General features: G+C 36.9%; 4 protein-coding genes across 6 annotated transcripts; 2 read left to right on the forward strand and 2 right to left on the reverse strand.

Moving 5' to 3' along the window:
* Positions 1–1,532: 1,532 nt before the first annotated feature.
* On the forward strand, positions 1,533–3,125 carry LOC121756970 (SAP-like protein BP-73). 2 transcript variants are annotated; one of them, XR_006041139.1, is made up of 3 exons: positions 1,533–1,687; positions 2,174–2,520; positions 2,630–3,125. XR_006041139.1 is itself a non-coding variant. In XM_042152414.1 (3 exons), the coding sequence occupies exons 1-3, from the start codon at positions 1,597–1,599 to the stop codon at positions 3,019–3,021; spliced, it is 813 nt and encodes a 270-aa protein (XP_042008348.1). In that variant the 5' UTR covers positions 1,536–1,596; the 3' UTR covers positions 3,022–3,125. The 2 variants fall into 2 exon arrangements, 1 of the variants encoding a protein (XP_042008348.1); XM_042152414.1 differs by having other exon boundaries at positions 1,536–1,687; positions 2,191–2,520.
* Positions 3,126–3,239: 114 nt separating this feature from the next.
* On the reverse strand, positions 3,240–4,072 carry LOC121756971 (E3 ubiquitin-protein ligase MARCHF8-like). The gene is made up of 2 exons (XM_042152415.1): positions 3,564–4,072; positions 3,240–3,472 (listed from the first exon to the last, which is right to left on the reverse strand). The coding sequence occupies exons 1-2, from the start codon at positions 3,887–3,889 to the stop codon at positions 3,250–3,252; spliced, it is 549 nt and encodes a 182-aa protein (XP_042008349.1). The 5' UTR covers positions 3,890–4,072; the 3' UTR covers positions 3,240–3,249.
* Positions 4,073–5,360: 1,288 nt separating this feature from the next.
* LOC121759015 (O-fucosyltransferase 8-like) lies at positions 5,361–8,196 on the forward strand. 2 transcript variants are annotated; one of them, XM_042154501.1, is made up of 10 exons: positions 5,361–5,884; positions 5,960–6,046; positions 6,126–6,217; positions 6,291–6,360; positions 6,440–6,528; positions 6,619–6,739; positions 6,814–6,957; positions 7,036–7,358; positions 7,442–7,682; positions 7,767–8,196. In XM_042154501.1, the coding sequence occupies exons 1-10, from the start codon at positions 5,594–5,596 to the stop codon at positions 8,076–8,078; spliced, it is 1,770 nt and encodes a 589-aa protein (XP_042010435.1). In that variant the 5' UTR covers positions 5,361–5,593; the 3' UTR covers positions 8,079–8,196. The 2 variants fall into 2 exon arrangements, with proteins under 2 accessions (XP_042010435.1, XP_042010434.1); XM_042154500.1 differs by having other exon boundaries at positions 5,361–6,046.
* Positions 8,166–11,257, reverse strand: LOC121759017 (nucleobase-ascorbate transporter 2-like). Its single transcript, XM_042154502.1, has 13 exons — positions 10,826–11,257; positions 10,645–10,742; positions 10,380–10,556; positions 10,150–10,250; positions 9,981–10,056; positions 9,828–9,887; positions 9,547–9,731; positions 9,374–9,470; positions 9,140–9,285; positions 8,971–9,062; positions 8,801–8,878; positions 8,565–8,725; positions 8,166–8,489 (listed from the first exon to the last, which is right to left on the reverse strand). Exons 1-13 carry the CDS (start codon positions 10,914–10,916, stop codon positions 8,277–8,279), a joined length of 1,575 nt encoding a protein of 524 aa, XP_042010436.1. The 5' UTR covers positions 10,917–11,257; the 3' UTR covers positions 8,166–8,276.
* Between the last annotated feature and the right edge of the window lie 1,531 nt (positions 11,258–12,788).

Here is a 12,788-nt window from a genome sequence, read left to right on the forward strand (position 1 = left end):
GAAGAAAGTAATACAGAAATGAATAATAAGTTTTGGTCTTGGTTTAGAATATTTATGAACTTTTGGATGTGAATTTAAATATTAATAAGTTTTGGACTAATTTGAGTATTTTCTTAATATTGTACCTGCCAATTACTCATAATTGTATTAATGATAATTCAATTAAAAGTTTGACTGTTGCAAACAATCTATACAGATATAAAAGTTGCGTTTTGGCCTTGGTTTAGAATATTTATGAACTTTTGGATGTGAATTTAAATATTAATAAGTTTTGGACTAATTTGAGTATTTTCTTAATATTGTGCCTGCCAATTACTCATAATTGTATTAATGATAATTCAATTAAAAGTTTGACTGTTGCCAAAACGCCAAAACCAAGGCCAAAACGCAAGGCCAATATTGTACCTGCCAATATTGTACATGCTAAATATTTAAATTCACATCCAAAAGTTCATAAATATTCTAAACCAAGGCCAAAACGCAACTTTTATATATGTATAGATTGCTTGCAACAGTCAAACTTTTAATTGAATTATCATTAATACAATTATGAGTAATTGACAGGTACAATATTAAGAAAATACTCAAATTAGTCCAAAACTTATTAATATTTAAATTCACATCCAAAAGTTCATAAATATTCTAAACCAAGACCAAAACTCAACTTTTATATATGTATAGATATATATATATATATATATATATGACAATTATGAATTCAAATTAACTATATCCAACTTTAGTACTAGTATAATTAAGTAGATGATATCATACGTATAAACACATGATTAATCATGTGCTCCGTTTGCTACTTGGGATGTTGACATCATTGTATCTTCCCTGGAAAATCAATTTTGCAACCTAATTTCACTTCCAAATCCACTTTTTTTCCTTTTATTTTGGGGAGGGTCTTAATTAAATCTTAAACATGCATTTTATATACTATAAACAAGGTTCGTAAATCTTAATTTAGGCATCGACCATGTGCAAACCAAAACATAACTAATTTTAACTTTGCTTCTTAGGATCTTGCTACATCAAAGGGATTATTTCATGATTAATTGAATAGGGTTAAAACCATGGAAATAACTTCAAATGAGATAATTAGATAGTAGGGAAAAGGAAAGGAGAGGCCTGACGAATAACATGCAAACATAAATTTACTACTACTATTATTTTGACTTAATTTTCGAAAGAAACTACAAGCACTATATTTGGCAATATAAGGAGGATTTTGTTTTCATTTGCGGGAATATAGATATTAATTATCAGTAACTAATTTAGAAAACTATATCACTTCCTATTTGGGACTTCAAGATTTAGTGGTCAGGTTTTTTTGTCTTACCATTTTTATAATAATACTATTGTTTGAATTTTCACTTACCAAAAATCGATCATACTACTTGAGAAGCTATGTATTTTTTATAATTTAATAAACTATTACATGAGTATTATTTTATAAAATTGTAAATTTTCAAAAAATATTAATTCTATATTTGAAGCTCACTAATTTCTGGAGTGGATAATATAGACGTACGGATTCTGCTAGATGTGGTGTATTTGAATTCCAGGTCTTTGCATTTTTCGCCAGAAAATATGGGAGGATGCCTTCTCAATCTTCTTCAATCTCCATCCCTCTCTGCATTCGCCCCACTCAGATTCCGGCAACCATACTTCTCAATTAAAGGTAGTAATATAATCTCGCTTCATCTCTTCGATTATTTCTTTGCCCTGAATTTTCGATTACGTCAATTTGCTGCTGTGTAGATTCGTACCTTTTCAAATTGCAGTTGGTTATTATAGCTGTGTTGTTAATTTATTTGGATTGTTTTTGGTGAGGAACCCCTAAATCTCTCGCGACACGGCCTTCATTTCTGCAAATCCCGTTGCATGCTGTTCAATACTTATCAATCTCAATAAATTTGGTGCATTAGGTCATACATTGGGCAATGCTCTTGATAGGATGGAAATAATTTTGTTTCCCTTATCCATGCGATGCAGGATAGTACGATATTTGCTAGGGTAACACCTCTTAATGTGGTTATGATTTCACTTGGGGTCTTAAATAGAACTGTGGATCATTCTCTGTAGGTTTTTTTAATGTGAATTTGTTAGTACGTCGTATGAATCTGTTTTCAACACCGAACAACTGAGGTATCATTTCTTGATGCAGCTTGTTCAATTTGGCAGAAATATCTGATCGATCTTTGGTATTGAGCATAAGAGCTGATGATGGAAAGAAAGGAAGGCATAATAAAAAGAACCCTTATTCGGGAAGGGCACCTAAAACAGAGGGGGCGGATGATGGTGCTCAATCTTCATCTCTGTCGCCTAACAAGGAAGAAATCCTAGCCCTCTTTAAGCGAATACAATCTTCGATCTCTAAAGGGGAGACAGTAAATCCCAAGAAGAGAACTCCCAAACCGGCTGAAGATAGGCTCTCTCCCTCGCCCTCAACCTCGGCTGAATCAATTCTGGATGTTCTTCATCAATCAAGAACACAACGATCACAACAAAAAGGTGAAATCTGATTTGTGCCAATAATTGGATTTGTGATGTTATGTGGAGTTTCACTATCATTTGCTTTAGTGTCTTGATTGATCTGAAGTTAGTGCTTGTTCCATGACAGGGAAATCTGTAGCCAAGAAAGGCGATAAATTTCTCGATACTCAAAAGGATTCGCTGAAGGAGAAGGAGAGTGCTGCAGCTGCAGCTGCAGAACATATATCAACAAGGCCGCCATCAAGTTTCACCAGGAGGTCTCCGATACGCTCTCTATCGAGCCCTAGAGAACAAGTTCAGTCACCTACTATCGCAATTCCAAGGGATGAAACTGAGCTGACAAATGAAACATCACAAATAGACGATGACAGTGAGCATCAAGCCATAAAGTTGGCAGAAATGAAACTTCCCGAGCTAAAAGAAGTTGCCAAATCCAAAGGGATCAAGGGCTATTCCAAACTCAAGAAGAGCGAGCTCGTAGAGCTCCTAAGCAAGTCGCTGACCGACGCCTCTCCTTGAATCTAAGTTGTTCAATGACTGTTAATGCTTTAACTTACCTTAATTTTCCCCTTTTTTCATTTCCATATTCATTAATTTATTGAAGGGTGCTTTAGTTTGTCAAATATTCTTCAATTGCTTCCATTTTTATCTATTCCCAACACATCTTGATTAATTGATATGGCCATTGCTTATCTCTGATGATTCTTGATTGAATTGAAGCTACTGAGTGTTGCATATACAGCAAAATCAAAACAAATTTACTCGAAAAAACCAAGGGAGAATGAATGCTATAACTAAACAAGCCATCAAGAAATTACAAAGTGGCTGCCCCTGCAAACATCTTCTGCTTCCATCTGAAGCACTGCTGTTGCTCCCATCACTCCATCGCCTCTCGTTCCACTCCTCCACGAAACTGCTGTCACCGGTGCCACTTATATTTATCGCAGCCTCGCCACATATTTCACACAATCTACAACCCAAATTCAAGAAACCAAAACTCATACATGAATCAACTAGCAAACTACCAAACTAAACAGATAAGGTAAGACAGAGTTACTTACCTGTTCCCTTTAACTCTAAACCAAGCCTCGGCGCATTGCAAGTGAGCGAATCCAAGCTCACCTTTACATCCGCAGCCAAGCTCAATCAGCTCAGCTCCGCTCTTCCCAATCTCCTTCGCACTCAAATGGCACACTCTACAGAGCCTCTCGTTCCCCGCCACAGCCTCCATCATCGAGCCAGACGAACATGCCTCCCCCCTCTCCACATCCACCACCAATGTCTTGTTTCCACCTTCTTCCAAGTCTCTGCCTCCCATTGCAATCACACTTTCCAAATTTCTTGAACTATCACAGTCTTCACTCTTTTCTCTCAGTTCTTGATCCATTAGCCCCTCTTACACAACCAAATCACAATGTCAATGTATGCATATGATCAGTTTACATGACATACTTTTCCTGACCAAAGATAGTGGAGTTCCATATTCTTTGAGAAGTTGACTCATCTCTCTCTAATCTACATATTCTTTGAGAGGCTGAGTAATAGTACTATATAATGAAACAACATATTCTGTCCGAGACCATTAAATGTTGATAGATAACATATTCTGAAGCAGACGTGAATTATTGGGTTGTTACAAGTTACTCTATTTTGCTTACAATAATCACACAATTTTAGTGCAAATAAAAGACTGTATAGTGGATATAGTTATAGACAACTGTATTGTGTAGGCTGGCATTGATCATTACAATTGTAGTTTGGGAGAGAGAAGCCAAGCAACATCGACATCAATGTGGAGAATGTGGTTTGTACAGTTGAACACACAAATTGGAGTTTTGTTTTTTATGTGATTAGTAGTTATGAACCAGTTGTACACGTCTTTCAACTTAAATCATTGAATTCTCTTAATAAATGATTCAAGGTATCAGTCAATTCTATATGCTATCAGTTTAGATAGAGAATTTATATACTCCAACTACTAAAGTTTAAGTCTGCAGTCTGCACCAAACCTGGGAAATATCGGAGTATCTTTTTATTTCAGGATTTAAATATTGATGCCTTTAAAGATATCAACATGATTAGGTCCATGATAGATAACTGGATCAACACTTGGATTATTATTTTATGACCCCTCAAAAAAATTATAATCCAAAATTTCAAAAATACCCTCACAATATCTGTTTTGCTTATCCTCAAATTTATTCATTTTTGCAACATCATATACAAAGAGACCTATTTTTTAAAATTTTAGTCATATTCCTAATACAAAACTAAATGTCCAACTAATACATGTTTGAGGAGCTTATAAAATGCAATATATCAAGAACTTATAAATTGTCATAGAATTTGGATAATAAAGCTTATAAACCATAATACTAGCATATTTGTATATTGATAACAGAAAATAAGATGGGGTTTTTATCAAAGAATTATAAGCTGTTCATGAGTCACGGCCTAAACTTGATACAGATTAAAAAGGTGTACACGGGTTGGTTTTGGGCCTAACTAGTTCTGGCCCAGTGAATTTGGGTTGGGCCGGCTTAGACCAAATGTTGAAAAGCCCATGGCCATAAAATAGAGCGATGTTAAACGGTAGTTGAGTCAGTTGATAAGGGCCCACGAAAGACACATGTCAACTTTGTGTTAGCCAAAAACAAGCCTTTTTGAGTGGCCAAGCCATCTTTTTTTCCCTCAAATTCTTCAAAACAAAGCATGGAGATTTTTTTTAAAAAATATATACCAACTCTGTTCGGTAGATAGTTGCTTTTGACAATGTGATCTTTTCTTGAAAATACATTACTAAGAATATATTTTTAGTCCCATATGAATAATATGATGTACCAACAACTGAAACTTAACTTGCAATCCCTGCTTATTCTTGATGTTTCTGCTTCATCTAATCCCATTGTTCCATTTTCCCACCAAACCTCCATTTTGTCCCCATGAATATCATCTCACACAAAAGAAAGTGGAAGAAATAAAATCAAAGCTACAGAGTTTGGTGTGTTCATCCATTCTTAGGCTGATAATGTGTCTAAAGATAAGTTTTTTTCATTGTGATCTTACTTAGAATTCAAAAGGTTTAGAAGAAATGGGAGGAAAGCAAGGCACTCGTCCCAATTCGTTAAGCTTCGACGCTACATCCGGATTGAAGGATCATATGTTGGTGAAAGGATTCAAGAATGACTATGCCAAGTTCAGTGCTTATGGTAAAGGAGCTTATGCTGGCAAACGCCACACCTGGTGGCCTCGTAGGCATGTGAGATCCGTTGTCTTCACCTTCGCGTTGCTTGGATTCTTTTTCTTGCTTGATTCATTCATGTACTCCTACTTTGATCCCACTTTCTTCAAGAATGGCCCCACACCAGCTTATGCACCAAGGGTAAACAAATCTACACCATTTCAATTGATTTCATCTGCATTTACATTTTATGGGCTACTTCTGTTTGTGTTGCAGGACTTAAATGCTGAAAATGAGGCAAATGAAAGAGGGCCTGTCATGTACTCCCAGCTAGTGCAGATGGCGTCGTTTTCACTTGCAAAGGTCTTATTCGAAAACATACTTGTGATGTTAAGAGTGGAAACTTGAAAGACAATTTAAGTCTGATTTGTTTGTTGTACAGATAGACCAAGAACAAAATGTGACCAAGTTTTGGAAGGAAACACGTCCTGAGGCATCCGCTTGGAAGCCCTGTGCAGATAAGAACCAGAAAAGGTGCATCTATATCCTAATTGATTCCAAACTTGTTTCCAACCAACACGTTTAACCATTTGTGTTGTCAGGGCAGGGACGCGAAAAACACCACCGGTTTTATACTGGTCAGTGCAAACGGTGGCCTAAATCAGCAGAGAGTCGCTGTACGTGCACTGATAACTGTCTCGTGTTGTTTGTTTGTGTCTTTGCATTTGAGATGAGAATTTTAGGCTATTTGTGCAGGTGTGTAATGCTGTGGCTGTTGCATCACTACTAAATGCAACATTAGTAATTCCAAAATTTCTTTATAGCAATGTGTGGAAGGATCCAAGGTGGAGACTATCATTTAAATGCAACTTAGCTTCATTCTTTCACTCTTCGTTTGATGTGATATCGATTTTACTGACATTGGTTATCTGCAGCCAGTTTAGTGATATTTATCAAGAGGAGACATTTATGAACATGCTGAAGGATGATGTAGATATTGTAAAAGAGCTCCCTCTTCACCTGAGATCGACTGATTTTGAGGCCATTGGCAGCCTAGTACGTCGCCTATTCAACCTCGAGTTTCTGCAGAAAAGTTCTCTCTAAGGCCTCTCTTAAACCTTTTTTTTCAGGTAACAGATGCAGACCTTTCGAAGGAAGCAACACCTGATGAATACATACGAAACATATCTCCAATATTATCGCGTAATGGAGTTGTTCATTTCCTCGGATTTGGCAATAGGCTTGGCTTCGAATCAGTGCCTTCTCATCTCCAGGTGAAGTCTATACACAATGCCATTTTTTCACTCATCTCCTTGTTTTTTAACAGTTTGTGATTGTGTAAACATGTGCAGAAACTCAGGTGCAAATGCAACTTCCACGCCTTAAAGTTCGTACCAAAAATACAGAAAATCGCAGCCTTATTGGTGAAGAGGATAACGAAATACGAAGCTTCAAGAAGCTTGTTGGATAGACAGCTTCTTGGAAGCTTCATCCCAACGGAGCGTGTTGAGGCAGCAAATCCATCCAAATATCTGGCCTTGCATTTGAGATTTGAAGTTGATATGGTGGCATATTCTATGTGTAATTTTGGAGGCGGAGAGAGAGAGAGAGCACAGCTCCAAGCATACAGAGAGGAGCATTTCCCTCTCCTTCTCGAGCGTTTGAAGAAAGCAAAGTAATCAAAAACACAAAATGATGAACCACAGCTCTTTCTAGCTTCCCCTAATAGTACTAAACTTTGTGTTTTCATGGCTGCAGACCGCCTTCTCCCGAAGAACTGAGGAAGATGGGGAGATGCCCTTTGACACCGGAAGAAGCTGCACTCGTTCTAGCTTCTCTTGGATTCGACCATGGAACATACATCTATCTTGCAGGATCGCAAATCTACGGGGGCGAATCAAGGATGCTTCCTCTAGTCAGCCTTTATCCTAATCTAGTGACGAAAGAGGACCTCCTCTCACCAACTGAACTCGAACCATTCAGGAATTTTTCATCTCAGGTAAACTTAGGCCTTTCTAACATTCAAATTTGATGAATATTGTTTGTTTGTTAAGTCTTGTTATTAATGGATGGATTGATGCAGCTTGCAGCATTGGACTTCATTGCATGCGCCGTTTCTGATGTGTTTGCCATAACAGACTCCGGGAGTCAGCTGTCGTCCCTAGTGTCTGGTTTCCGGACATATTTTGGTGGAGGAGATGCCCCAACGTTGAGGCCGAGCAAGAAGAGGCTGGCTGCAATATTGCAAGAGAACAGCACCATCAGTTGGCATAGTTTCGAGAAGAGAGTGAGGAAGATGATCGAGGAAGGTCAGAGAGTGCGTCTCAGACGACCTGGCAGAAGCATATATCGACAACCTAGATGCAGAGACTGCATGTGCAGTGATAATCAATAGTTCATTATTTAAACCAATTGTCTTCATGCCTATTTTGAGTTGTAATGAGATAAAATTTTGTGCTTGAAGACGAGAAGAAGAAAAAGATGATGATGAAATTTATCGTTATTGGATTAAACTGATATAACCCGAGCGAAAAATGGATGGTTAAAACAAAAGAAAAAATAATTGACAGAGGGTGATCTGTCCAAACATTGATCATGATGGAGGGAAGAATCTGTTGAGATTGAAAGGAAGGGTGTAGAACTCCTCGTTGCGCGTGTCTCCTTTGAAGGTTCTGAACTTGGCCCACCAAGGCATCCCGCGCTCCTTGGCGCTGTCCTTGTAGTCTAGTGTGTTGTCGAGGAACACAGACACGAGCAGGGCCACGGTTGGGGACGACAAGAATATGGTGTTCAGGAGATCATTGAACTGCATTGCATCACTTAAGAGTTATGATGGAATTTTCATCAGAAACAAGGAAGAAAAAAACAAAGTGAAACTGACCCATCCAGCCTGAGTATGAGCAGGGCCATGAAAAGCAGCACTTGTGTATTCTCTGAAGTACTCGGGAATGGACAGTCCGAGGAAGAGAGACACCCCGACTATGAAGAGGTTCCTCATCGAGTTCATGTCCGTGAACTGCAAGAACGACAGCCCCACAGACGCTGCACCATCCATCCACGCACAATCAATCAATCACGTTTTATGTTGGAACAACAAAAAGATAACAGAATGCTCACCAACAAGGCCGAACATAACGCAATATAGAGCTGCAAATATAGTGAAAGGTATTGATGCAAACAATGCTCCAAACTTGCCTGCACATATTCAAACTTGTCACTAACTCTACTCAATCTGTTTACTTGGTTTGTACATTTTGATGATATGATAAGATAGTAGCATTGCTTACCAAGCATAGCGAAGCAGATCATGAAACCAGCCGAAATTTGGATTACACGACGACTGCCAACTCTAGTGCTTCCAAGAAGACCAATATTTTCACTGTTTTCATGTATAGAAAGGTCAGAGAAAGTAAACAATAGGCCAACAAATCCATTGAAACAGATTATAACACTTGCACTGAAACTGTGGATCCAGTAACTGTCCCAAACATTCCATCCAACAAGATCCCAATGCCCTGCCAGCCAATTCCCCGGCTAAGAACATGGGCAGGAGGCGGTGTGGCGCTTGCTAAACGAGAAGCTGCCTTATATGCTCCGGTTGACTGCATACAAAAAAAGGAATTTCAGAGCTATGAGAAAATTACAATCCAAGAAAAAAAACATTGGGAAAAGTAGAGTTTTGATGTGTACCTCAATCATGGAGACTAGTACAGCAGCCATCATTCCAAAAGCATGACCAGCATTGAATATAGGTGCACCCCACTGAAGTGGATATGGGATTTTGATCCTATTCAAGAACCAAACTTTACATGAGTTTTTCCATTCATAGGCAACGAAAACGACATCCCATCAAACTAACTAACCATGGTGCTGAGGAGATGAGGTTTGCTCTGTCAGTGCGGCAATTCATCTGAGTTTGCTCGGGATGATGCTTGTACGCACCGCTTGCTGTTAGGAGGTGCGCGTAAGCCCATATAACAGTCACCGACAACAGAAGAGCGAATCGCTCCAATACTGGGATACCTCTAGTTTGGAAGTGCTTCAAGTACTATTCAACAAACCCCCCATAAACACAAGCATTTTAGTGAACCATAGCTACTTAGTTTGGAGTTCATTTCAAATTGAGGGAGACACTTTACAATACCTGAGAAAAGGCAATGAACAAGACTAGCATTGGAATGCCGATTTCTACACATCTTCCAACCTGTTACCAAATTATCAATTACTGTACCTTATTTTTATGTGCAATCAACAAGAAAATGGGATCATCAGAAACTGAAATATTGAATGGACATACCACTGGAAAGCCTCTATCAAGAAGGCCAAATCCCACTAGAGAAATGACTGGAGCCATCCCAAGTGGACTGAAAAACCTGATCAAGAAAGCATTTTTCTTTCAAATTAACTCACTCATATATAAAAGAGCTACATATCATTGCTTTATATATCTAGAGTGAGATATATACCTGGAGCATATAGCCCACAGCTGACTATATCCCAAAATAATCTGCACACTCGAAGCTACTATCAAAGCACCTTGTATGGTTCTCATTGTATTTTTAAATCTCTACAAGTAGCAATTATCCAAATCAATCCATAATTTATACACCATATTTACAGTATCAAACATCATCAAAATGCATATTAGCCTACTCATAGTCATAGTTAAGAAAACACAAGGAGAAAGCAGACATACCATTTCAGGGTCTGTGATACTTTGCAGAGATGGATCATGGATGATGGAAATTATAGGGACCATGAATGCCCATGAGCCTCCTATAACAGTAGGTAATCTAGTTCCAAACAATGTCTGAAGCAATGTGTTTATCCCTCCAACAAACAGCAATGTCTGAACCACCCTCACTTTATCATCCTAACCACAACCAATAAGAAAAAAATCATAAATACCTAAACTCATGATTAGTTAAGTTTATGAAATAGTGATTGATTAGATTACATACATCGGTGCCTCCCATCAAAGGTACAAGAAAGGTTGGAATCATCACAGCCGTTCCTAAAGCCAAAATGTAATGCTGAAATCCAATTGCTGCTGATTCCCCTGTTTTCACAAGCTTATAGCATTTTTAAACAGAAAAAAAATCCCACAAAATGGACAAGGAATGGAGGAATCAATTAGCCTACCCCAAGAAGGATTTGAATCGATGCAATACTCCAAGCCTTGGAGCTGGTCCATTGGCGGATGGCTTATTTCATCTGGTTTTGGAGCTGCCATCACTACTAAACTCTTCCAAAAGGGATTCAGCAAATCTAAGAATGTAGCTAGAACTAATGCAAACCAAAGAAGTCTTGGTTTGCAGTGATGAAAGGTACAAGTTTTGTCAACAAAAGGGGAAGTGAATAGAGAAAAGGAGAGTGGAAAAAGGTGGCAAAGGGGGAGAGGGAGGGAATGAGAAAGACAGTCAGTGTGAAATGGACCGTATATTTATATGAACATGTAGTGAAAGAGAGGGCAGTGTTGAAGCTTTTTCAAGTTTTTCTTGATTTGCTTAGTTTGTATTTTTGCTCCCTTATTTACGGTATTACCCCTTAAGGAACTGCCAAAACAAGATGTTACCGTTAGAACATGAATTTGTGACTGTACTTACTCTTTTTCTTTTTCTTTTTCTTTTTCTTTTTCTTTTGCTGATTTATAATATTTCAACTCTTTTTTTAAGTGTAGCGTTTTTATAAAATTTTGTTTTACAAGTTAAATGAAGAGTGAATAAAACATAGATAATGATTCTATTTTTTAAAAAAAATTGTGACATCCCAAACGAAATGGGGGTGGACGAAATACTTTGCAAGATGATCACAAACAAATTGTATACATGGATTTAGTGACGAAGCTAGGATTTCATCGTTGGGGAGCCCAAATAGCCGTTAACAATTGTAGGGTATTTAAGTTATTGTTCATATAATGGGATATTTTCTCGTCGGTGCATAGTGATAGACCACACTAAAATTCAAGGTAGATGATAAAAAATGAATCAATACAAAATGAACTTGCAAAAAAAATAAGATATTTAATAGTGTGTATAATAATAGAATAGATTTTTGTGAGTGTTTGTGTGGAAAAATTAAATTAAACTAAAACTAAATTAAAGTAACATAGAAAATAAATGAAGAGATCAAGTGCATATTTTTTAGAGTAACATAATTTATGAAAGGAAACAATTCATATATAACTAAAAAGAACTAAACTTAACTAAATTAAATTGAAATGAAGAAAATCGCATTATTTTTAACTAAGACAAGTTGAAATAAGGAAGTGAAACAAAATAAAAGAACAAGTGCATATTTTTTGGGAGTAAAATAATTTGTGATAAGGAAAGATTTCTAATTAAATTAAACAAATTAAAATGAAATGAAAAAAATCACATGTTCTAAGACAATTTTGAATAAGGAAGTAAAATAATTATGAAAAATAATTATGAAAATGAACTAAATTAAAATGAATTAAATATAAGAGGAAAAAATTTAGCACCTGGGTCGCAGAGACCATCTGAGCTACACAATTGGTAGAAAGATTGGATTTTTGGAGATACAGGGAATATACTTTGTCATACACAAAGTTGAAAAGATTCCTCTGAAGTTATCATTAGCCTGATTCCAATTAAATTACAATCCAAAGAAATAATTAAAATATCAACGGCTTTCTTGCCAGCAGTGGAAAGACAAAATTAGCTTTGTTTTTAAGTTTCATTGCTACATTTACATTAAATCATTATGACAATTACAGGTCGTGAACATAGACATGCGTTATAGTAGTATATATATAAATTGGAGGAGTTCGGTTTGCAAGATTGTATCTGAGATTAAATTTGTAGTGTGTTTGGTTCATGAGATTAAACCTCACAACTTAATCCTAGATGGATAATGATGAGATAATTAGTCATAGCTAACCCGATTTAACTAAAATAACCTAGCAACTCAATCTTAGATCATATCTTGATATTATTTTATGCAACCTTTAAATTTATCCTTATTTAGTTTTCGAATGAAGCTAATAGTTTAATACTCATAATACTGCAAACTCTTATTTTTCTCCGATATCAATGCGTGCTAGCCGGAGTAACAAAAATTTTTGTATCTAAATAAATTCTAC

Source organism: Salvia splendens, chromosome 12 (genome assembly GCF_004379255.2).
Source record: "Salvia splendens isolate huo1 chromosome 12, SspV2, whole genome shotgun sequence".
In the NCBI taxonomy this organism is placed as follows: Eukaryota; Viridiplantae; Streptophyta; class Magnoliopsida; order Lamiales; family Lamiaceae; genus Salvia; species Salvia splendens.

Coding starts and splice junctions, on each gene's coding strand:
- LOC121759017 (XM_042154502.1), bottom strand. CDS start 10,916: ATGGCAGCTCCAAAACCAGATGAAATAAGCCATCCGCCAATGGACCAG. Junction 10,057..10,149: donor CTGTGGGCTATATGCTCCAG/GTATATATCTCA, acceptor TTTCTTGATCAG/GTTTTTCAGTCCACTTGGGA. Junction 9,063..9,139: donor ACTGGATCCACAGTTTCAGT/GCAAGTGTTATA, acceptor ACATGAAAACAG/TGAAAATATTGGTCTTCTTG.
- LOC121759015 (XM_042154500.1), top strand. CDS start 5,594: ATGGGAGGAAAGCAAGGCACTCGTCCCAATTCGTTAAGCTTCGACGCT. Junction 6,740..6,813: donor TTGAGGCCATTGGCAGCCTA/GTACGTCGCCTA, acceptor CTTTTTTTTCAG/GTAACAGATGCAGACCTTTC. Junction 7,359..7,441: donor GAGCGTTTGAAGAAAGCAAA/GTAATCAAAAAC, acceptor TCATGGCTGCAG/ACCGCCTTCTCCCGAAGAAC.
- LOC121756970 (XM_042152414.1), top strand. CDS start 1,597: ATGGGAGGATGCCTTCTCAATCTTCTTCAATCTCCATCCCTCTCTGCA. Junction 1,688..2,190: donor ACCATACTTCTCAATTAAAG/GTAGTAATATAA, acceptor TCAATTTGGCAG/AAATATCTGATCGATCTTTG. Junction 2,521..2,629: donor ACAACGATCACAACAAAAAG/GTGAAATCTGAT, acceptor GTTCCATGACAG/GGAAATCTGTAGCCAAGAAA.
- LOC121756971 (XM_042152415.1), bottom strand. CDS start 3,889: ATGGATCAAGAACTGAGAGAAAAGAGTGAAGACTGTGATAGTTCAAGA. Junction 3,473..3,563: donor TTTAGAGTTAAAGGGAACAG/GTAAGTAACTCT, acceptor TTTGGGTTGTAG/ATTGTGTGAAATATGTGGCG.